General features: G+C 49.0%; 1 protein-coding gene and 1 long non-coding RNA gene across 4 annotated transcripts; both read right to left on the bottom strand.

Annotated features, from left to right (window-relative positions):
* Positions 1-118: 118 nt before the first annotated feature.
* On the bottom strand, positions 119-10316 carry LOC116501445. Of its 3 annotated transcripts, XR_004254433.1 has the most exons (6): positions 10170-10204; positions 5303-5396; positions 4739-4812; positions 4011-4102; positions 1932-2068; positions 119-494 (listed from the first exon to the last, which is right to left on the bottom strand). It is a non-coding gene; the product is annotated as an uncharacterized LOC116501445 (long non-coding RNA). The 3 variants fall into 3 exon arrangements; XR_004254434.1 differs by lacking the exons at positions 4739-4812; positions 5303-5396; positions 10170-10204 and adding an exon at positions 10295-10316; XR_004254435.1 differs by lacking the exons at positions 4739-4812; positions 5303-5396 and having other exon boundaries at positions 10170-10189.
* A 2550-nt stretch (positions 10317-12866) lies between these two features.
* Positions 12867-16445, bottom strand: LOC116501444 (histidine triad nucleotide-binding protein 1-like). Its single transcript, XM_032207019.1, has 3 exons — positions 16248-16445; positions 13918-14023; positions 12867-13212 (listed from the first exon to the last, which is right to left on the bottom strand). Exons 1-3 carry the CDS (start codon positions 16391-16393, stop codon positions 12958-12960), a joined length of 507 nt encoding a protein of 168 aa, XP_032062910.1. The 5' UTR covers positions 16394-16445; the 3' UTR covers positions 12867-12957.
* Positions 16446-25945: the final 9500 nt, after the last annotated feature.

Here is a 25945-nt window from a genome sequence, read left to right as displayed (position 1 = left end):
ATTATAATTAGTTCCGGAATCTGAACCCTCCTACTGGAGCATGCGTATCAGTCTCTGGTGGTCCCTCTGGGGGTCTTCCATGATGAAGGCTCATAGTCTTCCCCTCCGGCTTTTTTTTTCTTGTCCTTCTTCTTTGTACTCCTTGGCTGCATGTCAAAAGCTTGCACAGCGTTCCCTGCGAGCTTTGTCTTTTAGCCGTCCTTCAGCTTTTCCCTTCTCCTTAATCTCCTGGCCAGATATCAGGGGCTTGCATAGTGTCCCGTTCAGAAGCCAGAACAGTTAGCAGTTGTTCTGAAACCCCCAGGTATCAGAGACTTCAAGGAAAGAACATACGAATACATTTTCCTTCAAGCTCTCCATTGACACGAATGGTTAAAACATTCCTCACAGATCATAATAGGCAAGACGCCTTCAATCAAGGGGTTGGGCCCGCTTTCAGGGTCGATTGGGGCTTGTGTTACCATTCAGTTCAGCCTGTCGGCGTGATCCAGCTCCTGGAAAACAAATCACAATTTTATATGGGTTTAAAAAAAAAGGTTCTTATGTTATTTCCTCGGGACAACCTAACCTTAGCGTGGGAGAAGTCCGGTCGAGGCCCTCTCACTCGGCAGTCAATACCCATAGGGGTTGCCTCCCTCGGTAGACCATGCACACCGCAGTCGAGGGTCCTGCCCCGGTCTTGCCTTCTCCCTTTCCTCCCTTTAGGCTTGTCCCCCTTATTTGGCGTCCTTAATTCATGCAGAGCGTCACTGCCAGAACATTAGTTCTTCTTTAGCTTTAGTTTCAGTTCCCCAGGAGCGGACTCAACCCTCCAAGTTTCGGTAGTTACTGGTCCTTTTATTCTGGATGTGCGGGTCCAACCCCTTTCTGCTGTTCTCACAGCTGTTTCAGTAGTAAGTAAAACAAGGTACGGTGTTGTCGACAGAAGGAAGACACAGACACTCAATATGAGTGAACAATGAACTTCAACTTTCATTGATAGCTCAGTCGCCTTTTATCTAGTTTGAACATAATCAACTCATACATATTGCAAAAACTAAGCTCAGGATTGGCTAACATTTCCCACTCTTTTCAGTTAGTTCCTCCTTCTTTTAGCCACCGTCCTGCCTTAGGGACTTTCCCCATCGCTCAAGGGCATCGTGTCCTTGATCCTGATTGGCTCTCAGCCAGCTGCATATGTGCCAGACTCATGTGAGTTGAGTACGGTACTTTACTAGCCCATTGCCTCCTAACTGCCCAACATCCACATGTCCTATTTTACTTAACCATTCTTCCACAGTACGGTCCCTCCCATCGGGGGTTCAATGATTCTTCCCTCCAGGTTTTTATTAAGACCTTGTCTCCTGGTTCTATCTTATGAATAGCAAATCCTAAAGGTGGTGTTTGAGCCATCACTCCAATTTCTCTTAGCTCTTGTAATCTCCTTCCAATAGTAATTATATATTTCCGGATGCTACGACCCTCAACTACATTGTTGCCTAGAGGCACCCCTTGAGAATAAGGCATACCATATAACATTTCATATGGCGATAATCCAGTCTCACTGTGTGGTTTAGTTCTTATGTTTAGAAGTGCCAATGGTAAGCATTTCATCCAGGGCATTTGTGTCTCGATCATTGATTTAGCCAATTGTTGTTTTATTGTTTGATTCAATTCAATTCAATGATTTCTACTTTCCCTGAGCTTTGTGGGTGCCACGGAGTATGGTATTCCCACTGAATACCCAATGATTGACAGAATACTTTTATTATTTTAGAAGTAAGGTGTGTGTCCTGAGCAGAGTCAATGTACTGGATTATCCCATATTTAGGTATCAGGTGTTCTAATAGAATTTTTACCACCATTTGTGCCGTAGCTCATGCTACGGGATAAGCTTCTACCCATTGCGTTAAATGATCTACTATTACCAATAGATATTTTATCCTCCCTACCTTGGGCAATTCAGTGAAATCAACTTGTACTCTCTCGGAAGGCCCATAAGCTGTTTTTCTCCCTCCTGTGGCTGCTTGTCGAAACACTTTCTTATTTATCTTCTGACAAGGTAAGCAACGTGGTGTAATTGGCTTTGCTATTTCAAAAAAAAAAAAACAAAAAACATGTAACCAAACTGTTTTAGCAAATGATCAGTTAACACCTTTGTACCCCAATGTGTTTGTGCATGCAAACGTCCCAATATTTGCTTCGCGTAAGCTTTTGGCAGTATCTCTCGCCTGTCTGGCAGCATCCATTTTCCTTGTTCTAACTTAGCCCCTATTTTCTCCAGTTTCGTTTGTTTGTTTGTTTTGTTTTGTTTTCCATTGCATTTCAAAGTTGGTCCAAAAGTTCCATAGGGGTTTCTTTTGGACCTTGTTGGAACTGATTCTCCATTCCCAATTTAACCAGATTTTGGTATTTACCGTTCATTATTTCCGGGGTGGCTATAGTCTCAGTGGGGGGTCGGTCAGGGGAATGCAATTGTCAACAGTTCCCTGAGCGGTCCCATCGGCAATCTGAGCTCACTCATAAACTCAGGTTGTTTTAAGAGTTAGCTGCCCTTCTGTTTCCATGACAACTCTCTCGGACCCATCATGGTCCCTCTGCCCCAAAGGGCTCACACCGGTGATTTTGAGATCACAGCCTCCTGTTGAGGCAGAACTATTAACACTCCTACATCCTCTTTCCCTGCTCATTCAACTTCAAACAGCTCTGTTAAATACTACATGCCACACCTTTAACACCGTCCACAACTCTTTTAACACTTCCTTTTATCTTTCTCCAGCCTGTACTTTTCTCATGCCAACACCAAAGGCTCAGTCAAGGGCCAATTAATTCCACTCCTTTTCTCTCTAAGATGCTGAAACAACGTATCAGTATACTACACTTCATCCTATTTTCCTTCTCTCCTCAAAAACATTAGTTGCAAGATAGTGTTACAGTCGACTGATCCATAAAGTGGCCATTTAGCTTATGTAGTGGCCACCACTGATTGCAATACTTAGTGGAAGTCCTCTTCCTTTCTGCGCTCCAAGTTCTAACAATATCCTTCGAATGTGCCAATATGCACCCAAGGAGGCTTTCTTTAAAACGTCTTTGTTTTGGATATTACTCATTTCTTTGATTTTCCATTCCCTTTTATTTATTTATTACTGTTCCTTATTAGTTGCCGCCCTTTGTTTCAATTTCCACGCAAACCTTTTTACTATCTTTTCCTAATCTTCTTCCCAAATGTTCCAGTTCTCTGGGATTAAATGCTTCTTCCCGCATACAAACTTTACTATTTCAGATTATTAAGGAGCCCCGTTCCAATCATAAATCCACGGAACTTCAGGAAAAGAGCTGAAGCACTCAGCCTTCCGTCTTCTAGACGAACATGACCACCTTTTCCACAAAATTTACATTTCAACAGGACCGAATTTCAAGCCGAATGCCGATTTTTCTCATGCACTTACTAAGAAAGCCCATACAAAACAAGGGATCACTCCTGTGTATCCGTCAATATGGGGGCTTTAAAAAGGTATTGAGGCCTAAATAAATTCGCTCTCCCCCTTCTTACCGGATTCCCAGGGCTCAAACCCGAACCACCAAAGAAATGACTCTCTCCGTTCTACCGCTTCGATAATCAGTCAGCCCCCTCCCCCTCTCCAGTACTTGGGAAACTGACCAAACACCACAGCAAATACACCAAGGCTTCTAAACTGTTAGTTACTTAGATAATGCTCCCGCCTTTTTTCTTGTCACACTCAAAGCATTTAAGAGCAAAAATAGGATCACAAGATACACTGCCAGGCCCACATATTGGGCACCACCAATCAACACTTGGATAAAACAGCACTTCTTTTCAGTCTGTCACGCACTTCGTTCGTCTCTGGCCGCTCCCCTCACGGAGAACACGGAACCGCGGATCGGAACTCCGCACTCGCTTCGCAGCGACGCTGCGTCTCACTCCCACAGCACAATCATGCAATCACACAGAGAGGCCTCTAGCACATCTCATTCATACCACAAGAATATAATTTAGAATGATAACCAACCAAACAAGTATTGCCTCTGACTGTGTTCTTCGTGGAGTGACTCATTCCACTTGGTTTCAAACCCTTACACAAACGCTTTCAACACAAAATACCTGCACGTTTAAGAATAAGACATACAATTATTAACACTCCAGTTAGTATCCCTCCAGCAGCTGAAAACATACCGCTTGTCCGCAGCTTCAGGAGGCCTTTGTCTGCTCCTGCGGTGAGCGGCCGAGAGCGGAGTCCCCTCCGAGCAAAACACTCAGGCTGCACCTAGGGGCGTCCGCTAATCATTATTCCTAATGGACTTTCTGGTGGTATGTCTGGTAATTTGCTCCCTTTCTTCTGGTCCTTGGTCTTCAGTTCTGTCTGACCCATCTAGGAATTTTACCATGGCAATTCCCACAGCCCTTGGTTACCTTAGTAAGAGTGTCTTGCAGGGGGTTCAGGACCTATCACCCACCCACGAATCCTATAGGAATCGCTTCGGTCCTTCACCGGCCAAGTCCCTCGCGGGAGACTGGAGCCGCGGTTAGAAGACCTCCACACTCGCTTCGGAACTAAGTTCCGTCTCAGTCACACTCTTACACACACAGGCAACCGAATCCCACCCAACCAAACGGTATACGCCTTAAATGCTTACGACTCCGTCGTCTTCGTTCGGATCTTCGCGCGCAGAATTACGGGCAAAATACAGTGCTGCAGCCGGCAAGGGAGCTCGTAACAAAATCAAGTTCTTTGCTTACCTTTATTCAGGTTCAAGATGCCATTAGTCCCGACCTGACTCGAACAGGAGCCACCAAATGGTGAGGCGCCTCTCCTAGATCAAATCAGAATTCAGGAACCAAAGCCATCCCGGACGAGCCCCCAACTGTTATAAATGACAATTCCCCCCTTTTCTTCTTTATAAACCGTTGATTTTTGAAAAACCTTTCTCTAAGGTGTAATTTGGTAGATTTCGTCTTCTCCTTCGCTTTCTTTGCTTTCCATCTCCTCATTATCAACTTATCTGAGTAAGGTGGTGGCTCCATGGTCATTTGTTTCAATAGTGCGGTTTCAGTTAACCACTGTACTAGTCCTCTTACACGGGGGATAATGCAGCAACCAATGGCTGTCAAAACTCCTACAACTACGATCAAGGATGTAAATATGCCTACTTTTTCTGCCAATTCACTGGCAAGGGTGGTAAGCCCTTGCAATGCTCTAGTTACTGAGCCATCTGGGGCAGTATTGCTGGGTGTAAGAGCGCAACAATGGTTGCTCAGTATCACACACACACACCCCACCTCCTTCCTCCGCGAGCATCATACCTAATGATGTTCTGTTTTCCCAAGCCAGTTTGCTGGTGCCATCTAGTTGTTCGGCAATTCCTCTCATCGCATCCCTTGTATAATTTATGACTCTCTGCTGATTAGAATAAATATAATTAATCCAATCCACATTCTTATCGATCGTTACCCACCAGAACAGTGACTCAAACCCTGCAGCAATTTGATTCCTGGCTTTCTGTTCATCGGAAACTCCTCTAGGCACCCCAATAGAATCTACGTATACTCTGTCATCGAATGATACTCCTAAGCTTCTTTAACTTCTTCTGGGTATTTGTGATGTTTCTCTTTCAAATGCCAGGGTGAAGGGTATAGCTAAACAAACAAGCGCACAAGTGCCTCCCCAGTTATATGGTAGGGTGGACCGTAAGATCTTCCCTCCACCGTACCACCAGAGATCTGCCCTGGGTGGGGATCTCAAGTCTTGAGCAGTTTCCCATCAAGTCCTTGGTAGCACAAGGCAAATTCTCCCAGATGCTGGGTAGCACTCACACCCTGCCGTGAGAGGCAAGCTGTATGGTTACCTATAGCTGTAGAGAATGCAGGGGGAACTGCGATGTTGCTATCACACAAGGAACAGCAAAGAGAGACTTACAGGCCTCATTTCCCCAGGCAGTCTTTTCTTGGTACAATGTAATCATACATTGCATCCCCTGGGAATCCTTGGTCACACTTAAAACATCTTATCAAAGCCTGTCCCTGCTAGGATTCAGGCCACAACACAGGCAGCCTTCTTTGCCTGCCATTCCTTCATCTCTCTTCCTCTCCTTTCCATCCTGGCCCTGACTCCCCCTGAAGATTTTCTTCCTCTTTCTCCAACCCTCTGCCTCACTACCCGCTGCACTGTCAATACCATTAGTTTCGCTCTCTGCTTTTCCTTCTCATCTCCCCTCCGGACACACACCTCCAGGGCCTCCCGCAGGAGGGCCCCCCAGTGACTGTTCACTACATCCCCCCACCTTCTGGAGCATTTTCTGCATATCTTGCCAGGCTTTAATCACACAATGAACTTTCAAGAGCCCTTGGGATACCGGGTCCTCGGGACTCATCCCCGAGTACTTTCTCATTCTGACCCCAAGTCTCTCATATGATTTCTGTGTTGCACACTATCCTTACTCCAGCCAGGATTGGCAAGTGGGCATTTCTGCTCTGCCGGTAGTACCCCTGGTCCCGGAGGATGAGCTCTTTCCCATTCTTGTATAGCAGCTCTCCTCCTGATCATTCCCATCTCTTTCCCTGTAAACAACATACTCATAGGCATAATTCCCTCCCCCAAGAGTATAAGTCAGGTCCTAGGAACTGGTCTATTTGTTCAGCTAGGCTGTTGGGGTCCTCGAATAAAGACTTCCTCTCCTTCTTAAAAGTCCTAACCTCTCTGCTGCTAAGGAGGGGGGGGGTAGTTCACCTAAGAGGATACACCGTTAGTGTTAGTACTGTTAGTGCCAGGGAAGGCAAAATTCTCAATATATCTTCTACCTTGTTCTAATTCTTGACAGAGCCTAGAGTACGATCCTTCTTTAGGGACAGTGTTAACTACAGTCCCTGTCTCCCTTCCTGGAGTGACTGCTGCTGCCACGGGTACAATATTAGGATTATAGGGAGCATAACTTGGCTCCTTCTCCGAAAAAGGAAGCTTATTGTTTACACATAAACGTAAAGCCTGAATTTTCATCAGACCCGTATTTTGGCCAAAATACTGCTGTTTCCTTAATTGGTTCTTTTGTCCAGACTGATACACAATATTTAATTTTTTTTCTCCCCTTCTACAATCCCCTCTAATTTTGGGATTACGTTTCCAATTTCTTATCATTCTTCAGGAAGAACTGTTGGTAGGCACTCCCCCAGGGATATTTCCCATTTTTCCTAGCCCTTGTCAGTGTGCTGCTACAGAAATTTCCCTCCTGCAGGGTACCTCACACTAACGTTCTGATTCTGGAAAATGGGGGTGTACTGCCAAGCACTTCCCCGTGCAAGGGCTACCACACACCTATGAATTTACCAGATTCCCTGGTGTACTTCCAAGCACTTTCCCCGTGCAAGGATTACCGTACACCAAATTTCCCTGGTGTACTTCCAAGCACTTCCCTGCGCAAGGGCTTACCGTACACCAAATTTCCCGAGACTCTTCCTTTCTCTCCCTTATCTCACGCTTCGTCCGTCTCCGGCCGCGCCCCTCACAGAGCCACGGAACCGCGGATCAGGACTCCACACTCGCTTCGTACAAAAGTACGTCTCAATCACACATCACGCAGAGTCTCACCCGACCCCCAAGGCAATACTTAACATTTCTTACCTTGGTCTGTGCACAGAGTTACCGGATCAATTAGCAAACCCGGAGTGCCCACCTTCTTCTCTTTCCCAGTACTTCACGGATCCCGCCTCTTTAATCAGTCTCGGGCCCTCTGTCAGCTCTCCGCAGAACCGCCACCGTCGATGCACAGGACCGTTGAAATCAGCGGGCCATGCTTTCCTCCTGCTGCGGCGGTGGGGCTCCCCGGTAGGTGACTGGATCCCGGACGAGCCCCCAAATTGCGAGAAACACTCCGTAGCCAATAACTTAGGCTCAGGCGAGGATCTCAGTGAAGTAGTAATTTACTCGCGATTGATTGCAATGGCGGGCACCCCACAAGCAAGAGAGCGCGCCTACTAGTTCCAAAACACAGTTTATATGCTTTTTGATGACAGGACCCTCCCCTGTTTCCCCACTGAGGGGGTAATCCAGGGACCTTAAAGATCACCTAATTCCAACCCCCCCCCCCCCGGGCAGGGACACCTTCCACTAGACCAGGTTGCTCAAAGCCCCATCCAACCTGGCCTTAAACACGTCCAGGGACAGGGCATCCACCACTTCTCTGGGCAACCCGTTCCAGTGCCTCACCCCCCTCTCAGGAAAGAATCGCTTCCAACTATCCAACCTAAGTCTACCCTCTCTGACTTCAAAACCATTACTCCTGGCCCTATCGCTCCTCTCCCTGGCAAAGAGTCCCTCCCCAGCTTTCCTGTAGGGACCCCCCCCCCCTTTAGGTACTGGAAGGCCCCTCCAAGGTCTCCCCGGCGCCTTCTCTTCTCCAGGCCGAACCACCCCAACTCCCTCAGCCTGCCTTCCTAGGAGAGGTGCCCCAGCCCCCGGTCATCTTCGTGGCCCTCCTCTGGACGCCTTCTAGTACGTCCACGTCCTTCTTGTGCTGGGACCCCAGAGCTGAACACAGTACTTACTCTAGGTGGGGCCTCACAAGAGCACAGCAGCAGAGAGGGAGAATCACCTCCCTCCACCTGCCGGCCACCCTCCTTTTGATGCGGCCCAGGATACGGTTGGCTTTCCGGGCTGCAAGCGCATGTTGCATTGCCGGCTCCGGTTGACGAGCTTCTCATCAACCAACGCCCCCAGGCCCTTCTCCTCAGAGCTGCTCTCAATCCATTCTCCGCCCAGCCTGGATTTGTGCTTAGGATTGCCCCGGACCAGATGTGGGACCTCACGCTCGTAGCCCCAAGCGTTATTTATGACCCTATCAGCTCCACCCCAAACGCGCTGGTGGCTTTTGGGCGCTGCTCCCTGCAGGCAAATCCCCGCTTTTGCCAGGGCAGGCCTTACCTTTTCAGAACTTGCTCCACAACCTTCCCTGAGAGCCCCACTTCAACTGCTGGTGTTTCCGAGGGGGAAAGCTGCACCTCCCGTGCAGGGGGTGGCGGGAAGGAATACAAAGCCTGCGCTCAGCCCTGACGCATCACAACTGGGTTTCTGCTCAGCTGGGGAGGAAGCTTCTGGAAAACTAGGCAGCGCCCCCCGAGGCTGCCCAAGCGTGGTCTGCGGTGCCCTGCAGCCGCACGGAGAGCGGAGCTCAAACTGGCCCGACACGGCGGCAGGGACGCGGCCGTCCCCACACGTGCAGTTCCTGCCTGAGGAGGCCACAGCGCTTCTGCCTCTCTGACAGGCTTGGAGGGTAATGACATCAGAATACGCTCGCTTCAGTTTGAGCTTCCAGGCGGGCGCTACTGCCATCGGGATGGCCCACGGGGACGGGGCTGGGGGCAGGCAACCACAGGCAGCTTTAACATCTCAGTCCTCCCCGTCGGCCATCTCCCAGCTACCACGTGGGCCAATCAATGTGACCAGACACCAATTCACCCAAGGCAACAAAAATATTTACAAAGCTACATCTCTCTTCATAACTGTTTGTTGTTTACGGCTGAAACCAGTCCTGGGATAGGATATGCTACCTGGACCGAGCAAAGCCTTTGATGTGGTCCCTCACCACATTCTTCTCTCTAAATTGCAGAGGTAGGGCTTTGAAGGATGGACTGTTGGGTGGATAAAGAATTGGTTGGCTGGTCGCGGCCAAAGGGTTGTGGCCAACGGCTCTATGTCTGGGCGCAGGCCGGTCACAAGTGGCGTCCCTCAGGGGTCGGGCTCGGGACCGGTGCTCTTCAACACCCTTAGCAATGGCATAGACGACGGAATCGCGCAAGTTTGCAGATGACACCAAGCTGAGCGGTGCAGTCGATACAATAGAGGGAAGGGATGCCATAAGTGCAAGGCGTTGACCTTGGGCTGGGGCAATCCTAGGTATCTCTATAGGCTGGGAGAAGAAGAACTTCAGAGCAGCCCCTGCGGAGAAGGACTTGGGGGTCCTGATGGACGAGAAGCTGGACGTGAGCCAGCAGCGCACGCTTGCAGCCCGGAAGGCCAACTAAGTCCTGGGCTGCATTAAAAAAGGGGTGACCAGCAGGGAGAGGGAGGAGATTCTCCCCCTCTACCCTGCTCTTGGGAGACCCCACCCGGAATACTGCGTGCAGGCCTGGGGCCCCCAGCACAAGAAGGATGTGGAGCTCTTGGAAAGGTCAGTCTCACCTCTGTCCCTGAAAAAGCTGTTGGAACAGCTTGTTCCGGATGCCATCTCCAAGCCACTGGAAGAGAAGAAAGTTATGAGGAGTAGTCAGCATGGATTCACCAAGGGGAAATCGTGCTCGACCAACCTTGTAGCCTTCTATGATGGCATCACCAGCTGGGTTGATGGAGGGAGAGCAGTGGACGTCATCTACCTTGACTTTAGCAAGGCTTTTGACACTGTCTCCCACGACATCCTGCTAGCAAAGCTGAGAAGGCGTGGGATAGACAAGTGGACGGTAAGGTGGGTTGAGAACTGGCTGACTGGCCGAGCTCAGAGGGTGGCGATCGGTGGCGCAGAGTCCGGCTGGAGATCTGTGACTAGCGGTGTTCCCCAGGGGTCGGTGCTGGGTCCGGTCTTGTTCAACATCTTCATCGACGACCTTGATGAGGGAATAGTGTCCACCCTCCGCAAGTACGCCGATGATACAAAGCTGGGAGGAGTGGCCGACACGCCAGAAGGCTGTGCTGCCATTCAGCGAGACCTGGGCGGGAAGAAACCAAATGAAGTTTAACAAGAGCAAGTGTAGAGTCCTGCACCTGGGAAGGAACAACCGCATGTATCAGTACAGGCTGGGGGATGACCTGCTGGAGAGGAGCTCTGCGGAGAAGGACCTGCGGGTCCTGGTGGACGACAGGTTGACCACGAGCCAGCAGTGCGCCCTGGTGGCCAAGAAGGCCAATGGGATCCTGGCGTGCATTAAAAGGAAGCGTAGGCCAGCAGGTCAAGGGAGGTGATCCCCCCCCTCTACTCTGCCCTGGGCAGGCCTCACCTGGAGTACTGTGTCCACTTCTGGGCTCCCCGGTACAAAAAAAGACAAGGATCTCCTGGAAAGAGTCCAGCGGAGGGCAACAAAGATGATACGGGGCCTGGAGCATCTTCCCTATGAGCAAAGACTGAGAGACCTGGGTCTGTTCAGCCTGGAGAAGAGAAGACTGAGAGGGGATCTTATCAATGTTTACAAATATCTTCTGCGTGGGAGACAGTGGGATTTCGCCACCCTCTGTGCAGTGGTTAGTGGGGATAGGACAAGAGGCAACGGCCTGTACTGGGTCTGGCTGGGACGTTAACTTTCCCTGCAGCAGCCCATACAGTGCTGTGCTCTGCACTTGTAGCTAGAACAGCAGTGGTATCACACCAGTGTTGTGTCTACTGCCGAGCAGCGCTGGCACAGCATCAGGACTCTCTCTAACCCTCCTAGGGGGTGGGCAAAAAAGCAAGAAGACAAACATCACCAGGGCAGCTGACTTCAACCAACCAAAGGGATATTCCATACCGTATGATGTCACACTCAGCAATAAAAGGTGGAAACAGGAAGAAGAGGGGAAGGCTGGGCTCTCGTTGTGAAAACGTCGGTCTTCCTCCCAAACACCGGCTACGCACGTTGAGGCCCTGCTTCAAGGACGTGGTCAAGCATCGCTCATTTGTGGGAAGTAGAGAGTAATTTCTTTCCTCTGCACTACTTCCACGTAGCCTTTATTTGTTTTGGTTTTTTCCTTTTTTCCCTTTCCCCCTTTCTTTTCCCCTTTCCCCCTTTCTTTTCCCCTTTAGTTAAATTGTTTAATTAATAATAATAATCAATATTATCAAGGAAGGATCATATAGGACAAGGGGGAATGGTTTTAAACTAAGACAGGGGAGATTTAGGTTAGATATTAGGAGAAAGTTTTTCACTCAGAGGGTGGTGAGGCACTGGAACGGGTTGCCCAGGGAGGTCGTGGATGCCCCATCCCTGGGGGCTTTCAAGGCCAGGCTGGATGCAGCTCTGGGCAGCCTGTTCTAGTGGTTGGCTAACGAATCAAGTTTCTTTATGAGGAACGGAGTCACAAAAATCATTTCATTTAGCAAGTTTCAAACACTAAGAGTATTTAATAGCATTTTAACGTTCCCACGCTCCAGTAAGCCTTGAATGTAATCGCGATTAAACAAGGAGCAGAGCGAAGCCATAGGTCTAACAAAGCACGAGAGGTGATCGCATTTAAAAGCCTTATGGTGCCTTTAGCTAATCCTTCTTCTAGTTACTGAACAACGGACTTCGTTTAGGGAAAAAAAAAAAAAAAAGACACTAAAAATAAACACAAAAAAAAATAAAGAGAACGGCAGCCGAGTCTCGAACTTATCAGAGGCCGACTCAAGCATCCCAGAGCCTTCTACATCCTGTGGGAGGAATTCCTTCTCAAAGTTGCGAAACCCACGAGGAGGACCGAAAAGAAAGCGGTAGCAAAACTCCTAGGGTAGTCAAGAACAGGCTGACAAGCACCTGTCAGAAATTACACCCGGTAGAGTTTATTCTGCCTCCTCCTCGGGACAGGGGCAGACAACAGACAATGCCTGGAAGCTTTCTTCCAACCTTATTCTTCTCTGGTTCTACATCTGCCAGTCCTCAACTCGGCTATTTCGCAATAAAAGGGCACGCTTTTATTCGGGAGCAGGGGGAAGATAGCAAGGCCTCAAACACACAGCACATCCTAGATCGTCTTAGGAAGACAGAGACCCACAGGACCGCCGAGCGCTTCTAGCTTCGCGTTCCAAATGAATGGGCAAACCACCACCTACACGACACTGTCAACGGACCAAAACATTCTGCGCACGTGCGCTCCAGGGAGACGCCGTTTTAACTTGCGGAACTATTTCCATCGGTAAGACACGCAAGACAGAGGTGATATCCCCATGCTCCATCTTTATTGTGCAAATGCTGCTCAAAAGCTCTTTATTACCCTCCACAGACAGCCGTCCAAAAAAAATAATAAATCAAACCTCAACAGGGGCTAGACTGATGGGCAACATATGAAACCTATTCGGCGGCGACCCGTACGCGTGCAGTGACGCCTGCGGTGCAAAAACCTTAGCCGGGAGGCCGGCCCAACTGACCGCCACCCAGAATACATAGATGTACACGATAGTCTGAAGGGCCCGAGGGTGGGCATTCACAGCCATCCGGAATCCATTGGTCAGGTCCAGGTTAACAGCACACTTCTTGCCAACAACCACGAAACGCCCAAGAAGCTGGAAAAAGGAAATAACGTCACCTAACGTGCTGTGCCACGACGCACAGAATGAACGCGAGCGGAGAACCACCCACAGAACACGGTTAGCTAATCCTTCACAATTCAACCGCCGCTCTTTGAATTACCCTCTAGACAGTAACAGACTACAAAACAGTCACAGAAGCTGAATTTGTCTTGGGGCTTAAAGCCCCCGTCATAGCTTCGGGCAACGTAAGCCACTCTGGCGGAAAATAAAAGCTTCACGGTGCCTTTTCTCTTGCGTGGGCTCACAGAGCCTTGGAACTTGACTTGCATAGCTAACAGCGAAACAAACACCCAGGCGCCGCTCAACCAGCTTTCCCTTTCCTCGCCTCTGACCTGCCCAAACCCCAAGCCCTCTTCTGCATAGTCAAGGCACCACCCCCGCTGTCCGGAAACCGTGAAAACGGGCATCAGACCGCACGCCGGAACAACGCTGCTTTTTGCACTGCAAGCGCGTAGCTGGAGACGAGCATCGCTTTATATCACTGCTCTCAGTCAAAAAGCTCAACTCCATTACAAGCTAGAGGCGAAAGACTACAGCATCGGAACAACCCCAAATAGCCTACTGTGCGCCCCTCTGCAACAGCCAGAGGAAAAGAGGGGACGGGAAAGAGTCTAGGAAGTTACAAACCTGTTACAGGTACAGCCAGCCTAGCAAACAGAAAGCTCCCACAGTACTCACGGGTCCGCCAGAATCGTCTGCTTCACATAACCGGACAACTGCCTTCTCAGGAAGGACTAGGAAAAAACACTGGAGCCTGAGGCGAACTATCACGGAACGCAAGGCACTGGAGGAAGAGTAAACAGTTAAAACGTAGTCGGCTTCAGAGAAAGGCAACAGCTTAAGCAAATCACTATGCCCCACTGAACTCGTCCTACCGAAGCAGATTATCAGGCGCCCCAAACGCGCACGACAAAACAGCGATTCTTCTTAAGCGAGCTTTGAATAGGCAAAGTTCTCTACCTTCTACGCACAAGACACACAAGCGGCAAACAATGGCTAACTGTCCTTCGGTTATGTCCAAATATTGCCTCGGCCAGAGGCAGGAAGGCATCTTCAAAGAACCTGGAGTAATCCGGCTGAGGCCGTATTAACTCTCCGTCCTCGAGAACGCCACGTACTCAGGGGAAGGAACGTTCCAAATTAGCCCGTTACGGCCGGACCGACGTCAGACACCTCCAGACCGAGGCCAAGGCATCACCTTCGAAACACGAATACCACCGACCTGTAGGAAACCATCAACTCGCAACTACTTGCGAGGGAACTCCCCAAATCACCAGCAGACAGAAACTGCATACGGCGCCAGAAGCAGGATCCAGCGCGCAAGGTGACGGGGGCAGCGAGACAGCCGAGTACTTCAGGTTAGCGACTTCCGCTATTTTTATTTGTTTTAGATGCGACTGAAACACTGCCGATAAGACTCGATTCCACAGATGCTTTGTACTTCTTACTCACCATCGCCTTTCACTGCACGACAATCGAGAATTATAAGCCTTCCTCACGCTCCTCCCTATAACATCGCTCAACCGTAAAACAGGCCTTCGGTACAGCGAGCTAAGCAAATTCAAGACCATTCGCTAGAGCCAACTACGCTCCAAAAGCGGTTCTAAGCCCCCGCCCCCTCCCCCCACCTCAAGTTGAGACCAAGCGAGAAACTGCAACTAATTCGTCCTCCAGGAAACGCGTCGCACTAAGAGCGGTCAGAGTAGGTTGTCTGCTCTCAAGTCACTCATCAGACTCAAGTTAACGGCCTGGTTCTCCAATCAAGCACAGCGTTCAGGTTACATACGTTGCTGCAGCCAGTACGGCCGAGTCAAAACAGACGCGCGTGCGCACACACACACACACACGCACGCACACTCCTCGCGCAGCCTTCACCACGAAGGAGACAGGAAACGCGCCCTTTCGTAAAGGCAGGGCGCTACCGCAAGCACGGTTTCCGGAGAGCAGTTGAACGCTTCCAATACTCCAAACGGGCGGCAGCTGCAACATTACCGAGACCTATTAAGAAAGCGCTGTTCCAAGCAACGCGTCAACGCTTTGAGCAACCCGATCTAGTGAAACACGTCCCTGACTGCGGCAGGCGGGTTGGGCTAGATGATCTTTAAGGGTGCCTTCCAAGCCAAACCATTCTACGAGTCAGCACGCAGAGCGGGCAACGCAGCCCCTTTCACTAAGGGCCTGTTTTCCACGCTGCAGATAAACCCTGCCGTCAGAAGCAGAGGAAATCCCTAACTGTCCTATCTTTAGCATTTCAAACTTAAAAACAGCAACAACGGTTATGCTGGACACTAACTTAGAGTTAACACCTTGCAGATAACATCTGCAATTTTTTCATAACTCTCAGCAGCTGCTCACTTAGTTCCTAGCACGTTGCGGCGCACCAGCATCAGTGAACCTTGCCAGCGTGCTCTTATCACGGTCCACCTCCAGCACGGAAATGAGAGCTGGGAAGCTCTCGCAGCCTGCGGGATTGACTGGTTTCTAGGTGTTTAAGAAAGCTAGGAAAAGCTGCAATTCTTCCCTTTCACAAGCCACTTTGGAGAGAGCGCGCGCTCGTGTGCGCGGTGGGGGTGGTGCCATAACCAAAGCCTAGCACAGCCGAGCCGGGGCGTCTCTAGAACGCTATCACGAGGCGCATCAAGACCTGCATTTCTGCTACGCAGAAACGACTGATTACGGTCACTACTGCGATGCTCACTGCCTATATGCATACAGTCCGAACCCCCAAGGAGACCGACTGCGCCGGCGACCCAGTACGCGCCGTGGCACCCCGGGGGCAGGCACCGAAGAAGCGCGGCGTTTTAGAGGCGCTGCAGTAGAGAGCGCCACGAGCCGGAGAGACCCCGACCGACCGACCGACCGTCCGTCCGTCCCTCCCTCCCGCAGCAAGGCCACCACCCGCCCTGCCGCACTCCCGGGACCCGCGACGGGCCCTCGTTTCAGAGGGCCTGCGAGCGGCCGAGGGAAAGGAAAGGAAGGAAAGACTCGCACAACAACGCCGCGGCTACCTCCTCGTCCACGACCGCTCATCCTCACGGAGAATGTTGGCGGGGACCTCCTTGCCCTTGCAGGCGACCGCTCCGAAAGCTCCGAAAGCAGCGGCAGCGCCGCCACCGGGCCAGGCGGCCTGCGCCCTAACAATCCCGTCGGCCATGACGGCGCCCGCTCGGTACAACGCCCCCTCGCTTCCCGCACTCGGCCCGGCCCTCCGCGGCGCTCATTGGGCCGACAGATCGCCGCCGACCGCCCCCGCGCCTCGATTGGCTGCCTCGCCTGCCCTCTTCCCTTGTCCCCGCCCTCTCGGCGGCTCCGCTCCCGTCGACCCGGTGCTTATCGGCGCTCAGGGAGGTCGCGTGCCCTCGGGGCGCGGAGGGAGCCGACCGGGAGGGAGGAAGTGGGCGCCCGAAAACGGGCTGGGCGGCTCCGCGGAGGGAATCTGGGCCCTGCACGGCTGGGAAACGAGCTCCACAGAACAGGCGCTCCGCTCATAGAATCATAGCGTGGCTTGGGTTGGAAGGGAGGGCGAGAAACACTCCGTAGCCGATAGCTTAGGCTCAGGCGAGGATCTCAGTGAAGTAGTAATTTACTCGCGATTGATTGCAATGGCGGGCGCCCCACAAGCAGGAGAGCGCGCCTACTAGTTCCAAAACACAGTTTATGTGCTTTTTGATGACAGGACCCTCCCCCGTTTCCCCACTTGAGGGGGTAATCCAGGTTCACAATCTATCTGATGTGGTAATGTTTCTTCACTTATCTGACTTGACACCGCCATTTTCACCTAATTGTCCTAAGGAGTCTGGTTGTCTGCATTTTACGAGGTCGCCTGCTAAGCTTTCTTATCACTGCAAGCATATCTCAGTACCACGTTCCTTCCCTCTAAACAGCGGAACTCTGCAAAAACAACGTTTCTATTCCCACAACAGGTACCGCAGGTATTTGCATTCCTTGTATAACCGAGTGTATTGGGCTGGTAAAACATGGAATTATTAAATCCTCCACATATCCCCCCAGTACAACCATCCCAATTTTAGTAAGCCAATCAACACCCATAAAGCGCGCCCCCCCCTCCCCCCCCCGATAATCCTCCTAGATCGATTCCATAGCGAGTTTGAACTGGGGCATGTGCAATTTTCTTCGTTTCTTTTACAAGTTCATTTACAGCTTTTCCTTCTGTTGTGGTTTAAGCCGGCCGGCAGCTAAACACCACACAGCCGTTCGCTCACCCTCTCCCCTCCCTCTCTGGGATGGGGAGAGAAACGGGGAAACGGGAAAGCGAAGCCCGTGAGTTGAGATAAAGACAGGATAAATAATAATAATAACAATAAAGACAATCATTATGATAATAGTATTACTAATAATAACGTGTATGAAACAAGTGATGCACAATGCAATTGCTCACCACCCGCTGTCCGATGCCCACCTAACCCTGAGCAGTCTGGCCCTCCTCCCAGCTCTTGCTACACCCCCAGCCTGCTCGCTGGCAGGACAGAGTGAGAAGCTGAAACGTCCTTGGCTTGGTGTAAGCACTACTCTGCAACAATTAAAACATCAGCATGTTATCAGCACTCTTCTCATCCTAAGCCAAAACATAGCATTCTACCAGCTACTAGGAAGAAACACCTTCATCACCAATCTATAAAACAGCAATTACTAAGGTTAAATTTTCCACAGACTTCTCCTTCTTGTGCAAATAATCCAAAGCTAAGCGATTTTGATACAAAGCAGTCCTCATCTTAGTATTTTGCTTTGCAATTAATCCAAGTGCATCTCCGGTTTTATTTACTGTTATAAATTAGACCACACAATTTACTGGTCTATTGAAATTATTTTATTAATCAAGTAAGCAGACACAAGCAAAACAGCGCTGGGCGGCTGGGGAGTCTCTGCTCCGCAACAGCACACAACTTCCCTTTCCAGTGTTGCTGTTTTATAGCAGTTGAATTCTGGCTTATCAGGACTTGTTGAACTGGCTGAGGCTGCGCAGTCTATTGTTGAGAGGGGAGGTCGTTATTCCTCTGCTTCGTGTTCAGGTGGGGGTAGTGAAGCGGCAAAAAGGATGTCTTGTGGTAAGGAATTTCACAGAGTCTGGTTTAACTCAAGGATGTTCACCCAACACCCCCTCCTGCTTCCTCCCTTATCAAGGCCATTAAATTTTACAACCTTTTCTCCCCAGCAGATTCTCCAAATTCCTCAAAGACAATGAACAACCCCCCACTAATTTATCACAATCCCTCCTTTTTCTTTTTCTAACATATTTTGTTCATTGAATTTTTGCAATATTTGCTTGCTGAGCATCAAAGTTTCTGCGTCGTCCTTCTCCTGCTCAAGAGATTCATACTTAGCACGCACGAGCATAAGATGAGCTGCCTCTAATCGGCTTTTCACAACTGTGATTGCTCGATTGAATATACATGGTCCAAAAGTCAGTGCTAATGTAAGTAACAACAAGAGCCCCGCTATGGTTGATAGCAGGGTAGTAAGCCAAGGTGAGTAATTAAACCAGGATTCATACCAATTCTGACGAGCCTCATTTTCCCTTTTGCGTTTTTCTAATCCTTCTCGCAATTTAGTCATTGTATCTCTTACCACCCCAGTATGATCTGCATATACACAACATTCTTCACGTAGGGCTGCACACAGTCCTCCTTGTTGTAAGAAAATCAAATCCAACCCTCTACGGTTTTGGAGTACCACTTCGGATAATGACCTAACCGATTTTTCCAGAGCTGTTATTGACTGCTCTATACGGGCCAGATCCTCATCTACGGCAAAGCGTAGAGAAGTAAATTCCTGGCTTTGTTTTATCAGGGAAGCAATTCCAGTTCCTGCACCTGCAGCCCCGAGAGCCATTAAAGTGGCTAAGGTGACGGCCGTAATAGGCTCCCTCTTTACCAGATGGTATTCAGCCACTGTGTGATGGGTATACATATACTCTTCAGTGTGGTATAGAATCCTTGGTATAATGACCACCTGTACACAAAAATCATGAGATGTGCTAAACAATTTTAAAGATATGCAAGGAGTGACTCCTAACGATGAACATACCCACCTAGTGTTATTTGCAGGAATTAACCATTTGTGTGTTTGGTCCATTTTTTCAGTGACATGGCACAGATCATTTTTATCTCTTGGAACTGTGCCGATACATCTACCTTTTCCCGTAACTTGAGTCAAAGTTATCCCGATTTCCTGACCCCAACTGCATTTGGAAGGATTTAACTCATTTGAATATTCAGACCTCCCCATATCTCCTATAGCTTCATAATATGGGGGCTTAACACTTACACATAGCCAGCACCCTTCAGTTATCTCAGGATTAGTTTGATTTAGTACCTGGAAACTAGCATTTATAACTTTCCACATACTACTCTCGGGTACGACCCCTTTCTTTTTTTTTTTTCCACAATGTTTGGAAGCAGTGTGGGAAAGGATAACTCTGTCGACTTACTAGAAAACACTGTAGTAGGTTGGGCAGTCCCAGGTATATTTACAGTCTGGACAACCAAACCTTCCCCTAGTAACTCTTTATTAGGCCCGACTACCTTGGAAGTCTCGGGTTTTCCCTTCTTTATTAGTATGAGTCCTCCCCTATCTGTTCCGTGTTCGTAAAATCTGACATTTTTCCTAGTACCCAGCTAGTATCGTCCGAGTTTGTTAGATTTATATATAGAACCTTGCAAATTTCTTTATTTCCGTGGAAGGTTCCTGTATACCCTATACCATGCCCTCACCACCTGCAACGGGGATCCAATTGTCGATTACAACCTTGCAGCCCATATCCCACTTGTAAGAATTTATCCCGACCAGCCCCGAGTGTCCAGTCTGTAGCAATGGTTTCACACCCCCGGTATGCACAATAATACACGTTCAGGCATTTACAGTACCCCCTTCCCAGGTTAGAACTTGGGCAGAAATAAAATCCCATATATTCCCAGCATCGGGGCCTCGAGATCAGCTGACATAGTGTAGAAGTAAAGCTTGGCCCCCCCCCCCGATGTTATCTGGGTTGCAATAACCTGTTGATCTTCGAATCGACTTAAAGTCCATTTAAAAGGTTGGTGGGGGTGGTGTTGAGTCGCTACGCAGGATGAAATCACTGCGAGAACCCCCAAATACCGATAGGAATGGCTGAGGCCCATGTCTTTCCCCACTTATTCACTCCTCTGCCTCACTCGTCAGTTGGGTTGCAGCCAACTACGAGGTTTTAGTTCTTCTCGGCAGCAGTAGTGTTCTTCAGGGGAGAGCCTCTACCTTAACCCACGGTACCTATCGAGTTCGTCGCAATGTGAGCTTCAGGTCTTTGTTTCCTGGAGCGATCTCCCACTTCTTGTCACAGATGGGTCCTTTAACACGGCTGGCATGCGTCCATCCTTTCTCCGCAGTCCGGACGGCTGTTTCTGTAGTAAGCAAAACAACATAGGGGCCTTCCCCATCGTGGTGTTAAAAAAAGTCTCTTTCCAAGTCTTAATTAGAATTGAGGGTGATCAAGTGGCAATTCCAAGTCATAGGGCATACCATATAGCATTTCAAAAGGAGAAATTCCTACATCAGTTCTGGACTGCGTCCATATGTTTAACAGTGCAAGGGGTAAGCATTTTACCCAAGAAGCCTTAGTTTCCAGCATAAGTTTTGTTAGTTGTTTCTTAATTTCACCATTCATTCGCTCTACCTTTCCAGAAGAGGAGGGGTGCCAGGGGCTGTGAAAATCCCACTCAATCTCTAAGGCCTGCTTTAATCCTTGCAGTAAAGCTTTACACCCATTCAGTCACGTGGTCAATTAGGACAAACAAGTAACTCAGTAAAGTCTACCTGTAAAGGTCAAAGCCCTGGCTCCCGTCCCCCTCAAGATAGGTTACAGAAGACCTTTTTATTTACCTTTTGACACATAGTACATCCTCTGCATGTGTGCTTCCCTAAAGTATATATTCCTACGCAGACATGCTTTCTTAGAACAACATCACACATTGCTTGCACCTCCCAGTGACTCTTCTGATGTAAAACATCAGAAGGATTATAATCAAAGTTTACAATTTATTAAAAGAATAGAGGTAAGCAAACGGCGCTGGGTGCGCCGGGAGTCTCCGCTCCACCTAGTCGCACACCCGTTACATCAAGATGCTGATTTTTTATGCTCCTAGACTAATACATATTCATTACTATTTCTAAAAAAAAAAAAAAACACAACGGAGTTATTATAATTAGTTCCGGAATCTGAACCCTCCTACTGGAGCATGCGTATCAGTCTCTGGTGGTCCCTCTGGGGGTCTTCCATGATGAAGGCTCATAGTCTTCCCCTCCGGCTTTTTTTTTTCTTGTCCTTCTTCTTTGTACTCCTTGGCTGCATGTCAAAAGCTTGCACAGCGTTCCCTGCGAGCTTTGTCTTTTAGCCGTCCTTCAGCTTTTCCCTTCTCCTTAATCTCCTGGCCAGATATCAGGGGCTTGCATAGTGTCCCGTTCAGAAGCCAGAACAGTTAGCAGTTGTTCTGAAACCCTCAGGTATCAGAGACTTCAAGGAAAGAACATACGAATACATTTTCCTTCAAGCTCTCCATTGACACGCATTGTTAAAACATTCCTCACAATCCCTTATCTTCTTTTTAATATCCTCAATTCGTGTCTCTTTTTCAACTTTTGTCATTAATAACTGGATTCCATCAGTCCGTTCTCGGAAGGTCCAATTCTTAAGCAGCATAATTGACATATCCCCTTCCTTTTTTAATGAAGTCATTACAAATGTACTATTTATCATCCGGCGCATCAATAATGTAAAGCAAGGTATCATACAAGGTATGAATAATAACATCATTACAGCACATAAAAATAAAAATAGCATCCTTTTAACCCATGGTCCACCAGGCAGCCATGAAGTTTAGTTTAGTTTCATTTAGTTTTCCACACCCCACCCCCCCCTTCTGCTAGTAAATAGCAGAACAACATTCTATGTTGAAAAATAGCATTCCTCATCTGGGTGGACTGGTCAGCTAAAAGATCCAAAGCTGTCGCTGTTTGATTGGTTATTATTTCGAGGACAGCTTGCAACCTAATTATTCGATTCAAATTATAAATAGGTTCTCGGGCTCCAGATATTACCTCATTCGGGTTCCAGGTAGCTGGTCCATAATACTGTATGATTCTTTCAGGGGGCCATTCATTTTCTCTCCATTTTTGAGCACTACCTCCGGCTAAGGAAGCATCAATAGATCGTTTTTCTCTATTCAGATCATCATATAATTTTATTCCTAAGTGATTTCCTTGTATTTGTGACAATAAAAAGAACAAGGGCCTTATGTACCCCACATAGCATATTCCTGACCAGTCCTTTGGTAGCCTTTTATAGGCCTGTTTGCCACACACCCAATAATGTCCCTTTAGAGCCCACGTCCCATTTGGAAAAGGACCGTCCCATTCTCTTTTATTCCTTGGGGCGTGAAAATACAAAAGTGTTTCCATTACCAAGCGGTCCTGTTACAATGTTTGCCCCATTAGTACTCATATATATATACACCTCCAAGCTCCCGCACTAGATTCCCACTCACAATGACGACTAAGTTCTCCTTCACGACTTGTCATATTACGAGCTGACCAGAAATGTTTAAAGAACACTTGTGTCCCATGCTCATTTTGCCACCTCCAGCGGTAGACTCTTACCACATGCTGCTCCCTAGTGGTGTTATCACGCTGACAACTCAGGATTTGAACGTCGAATTGTCCCTTTGATTGTGCTCTTGCCATGGCTTCACATCCAGGTCCAAAAACTTTCTTATATGAGCATTTCAGCCAAGTCCCGTTTTTCAGCTGGACATGCCTAGCATTCCATTTTCCTTTACTTGCTGTACAGTTTATAGGTCCACATTCAGGATCAGTACATTCATACCCAGGAGATAGAGCCCATTTACAAACGCTTTTTCCCACCTTTACTGTTCCTGTTCTGTTTAAACAGTATATACCTTTCTCTGACGAGTGCAATTGCCACGGGCCTTCTTCCTCTTTCCAGAATTGTGTACCATTATGAACTTCACTCAAATTACTAACCCACCGCTTAGGTTCAACCGGGCCAGCTACCCAGGGCCAACTTTCAGCTCCCCCTGGTCCCCCACAAACCCAGCAATTGCTAAGGTTAAAAGCCTTGGCCACTTCCTCCCCCAGAATGAAAAAGTTATTCCCATGGCTTAATTGCCCTTGTAAAAATAGTACCAGGAAGTATAACATCTTTCTGCGTCGTCCAGGGGGTATCGTGGGGATGTGAGAAACGCCTTCAATCAAGGGGTTGGGCCCACTTCCAGGATCTATTTGAGCTTGGGTTACTGTTCAGCCTTTGAGGGTGATCCAGCTCCTGGGAAACTAATTACAATAGGTTAAAAAAAAATCTTATTTATTATATACACATATCTTTGCTTGCTTGTTTGTTTCTTTTTCCTGGGACAACCTGGCTTTAGTGCGGGAGAAGTCCGGTCGAGGCCCTCTCACTCGGCAGTCAATACCCGTAGGGGTTGCCTCCCTCGGTAGACCATACACACCGCAGTGGAGAGTCCTGCCCCGGTCTTGCCTTCTCCCTTTCTTCCCTTCAGGCTCGTCCCCTTCTTCTGGCATCCTTAATTTATGCAGAGCCTTATTGCCAGAACATTAGTTCTTTTTAGCTTTAATTTCAGTTCCCCAGGAGCGGACTCAACCCTCCAAGTTTCGGTATTTATTGGTCCTTTTACCCTGGATGCATGGGTCCAACCCCTTTCTGCTGTTCTCACAGCTGTTTCAGTAGTAAGTAAAACAAGGTACGGTCCCTCCCATCGGGGGTTCAATGATTCTTCCCTCCAGGTTTTTATTAAGACCTTGTCTCCTGGTTCTATCTTATGAATAGCAAATCCTAAAGGTGGTGTTTGAGCCATCACTCCAATTTCTCTTAGCTCTTGTAATCTCCTTCCAATAGTAATTATATATTTCTGGATGCTACGACCCTCAACTACATTGTTGCCTAGAGGCATCCCTTGAGAATAAGGCATACCATATAACATTTCATATGGCGATAATCCAGTCTCACTGTGTGGTTTAGTTCTTATGTTTAGAAGTGCCAATGGTAAGCATTTCATCCAGGGCATTTGTGTCTCGATCATTGATTTAGCCAATTGTTGTTTTATTGTTTGATTCAATCTTTCTACTTTCCCTGAGCTTTGTGGGTGCCACGGAGTATGATATTCACAGAATCACAGAATTTCTAGGTTGGAAGAGACCTCAAGATCATCGCGTCCAACCTCTGACCTAACACTAACAGTCCCCTCTAAACCATATCCCTAAGCTCTACATCTAAACGTCTTTTAAAGACTTCCAGGGATGGTGACTCCACCACTTCCCTGGGCAGCCTGTTCCAATGTCTAACAACCCTTTCGGTAAAGAAGTTCTTCCTAACATCCAACCTAAAACTCCCCTGGCGCAACTTTAGCCCGTTCCCCCTCGTCCTGTCACCAGGCACATGGGAGAACAGACCAACCCCCACCTCGCTACAGCCTCCCTTGAGGTACCTATAGAGAGCGATAAGGTCGCCCCTGAGCCTCCTCTTCTCCAGGCCGAACAAGCCCAGCTCCCTCAGCCGCTCCTCGTAGGACTTGTTCTCCAGACCCCTCACCAGCTTCATCGCCCTTCTCTGGACTCGCTCAAGCGCCTCGATGTCCTTCTTGTAGCGAGGGGCCCAAAACTGAACACAGTACTCGAGGTGCGGCCTCACCAGAGCCGAGTACAGGGGGACGATCACTTCCCTAGCCCTGCTGGCCACACTGCTTCTTATACAAGCCAGGATGCCGTTGGCCTTCTTGGCCACCTGAGCACACTGCTGGCTCATATTCAGCCGACTATCAACCAATACTCCCAGGTCCTTCTCCGCCTGGCAGCTTTCCAACCATTCCTCTCCCAGCCTGTAGCTCTGCTTGGGGTTATTGCGCCCCAGGTGCAGGACCCGGCACTTGGCCTTGTTGAACTTCATGCAGTTGACCTCAGCCCATCGGTCCAGCCTATCCAGATCCTCCTGCAGAGCCTTCCTACCCTCGAGCAGATCGACACACGCGCCTAGCTTGGTGTCATCTGCGAACTTACTGAGGGTACACTCAATGCCCTCATCCAGATCATCGATGAAGATATTAAAGAGGACTGGCCCCAGCACCGAGCCCTGGGGAACACCACTAGTAACCGGCCTCCAACTGGATTTGACTCCATTTACCACGACTCTTTGGGCCCGGCTATCCAGCCAGTTTCTAACCCAACGAAGCGTGCGCCAGTCCAAGCCAAGAGCAGCCAGTTTCTTGAGGAGAATGCTGTGGGAAACGGTGTCAAAAGCCTTGCTGAAGTCAAGGTAGACCACATGCACAGCCTTTCCCTCATCCACCAAGCGCGTCACTTTGTCATAGAAGGAGATCAGGCTCGTCAAGCAGGACCTGCCTTTCAGAAACCCATGCTGACTGGGCCTGATCGCCTGCTTGCCCTGCAAGTGCCGCGTGATGACTCTCAAGATAATCTGCTCCATGAGCTTCCCTGGCACTGAGGTCAAACTGACAGGCCTATAGTTGCCCGGGTCTGCCCTACGGCCCTTCTTGTAGATGGGCGTCACATTTCCTAGCCGCCAGTCAACTGGGACCTCCCCTGATAGCCAGGACTGTTGATAAATGATGGTAAGCGCCTTGGCCAGCTCCTCTGCCAGTTCTCTCAGTACCCTCGGGTGGAT

The sequence above is a fragment of the Aythya fuligula genome, chromosome W (genome assembly GCF_009819795.1).
Source record: "Aythya fuligula isolate bAytFul2 chromosome W, bAytFul2.pri, whole genome shotgun sequence".
NCBI lineage: Eukaryota > Metazoa > Chordata > Aves > Anseriformes > Anatidae > Aythya > Aythya fuligula.
This window is presented reverse-complemented; position numbering and strand designations above follow the sequence as displayed.

Coding starts and splice junctions, on each gene's coding strand:
- LOC116501444 (XM_032207019.1), bottom strand. CDS start 16,393: ATGGCCGACGGGATTGTTAGGGCGCAGGCCGCCTGGCCCGGTGGCGGC. Junction 14,024..16,247: donor GAGCGGTCGTGGACGAGGAG/GTAGCCGCGGCG, acceptor CTCTTCCTCCAG/TGCCTTGCGTTCCGTGATAG. Junction 13,213..13,917: donor CAGACGATTCTGGCGGACCC/GTGAGTACTGTG, acceptor TCCTTTTTCCAG/CTTCTTGGGCGTTTCGTGGT.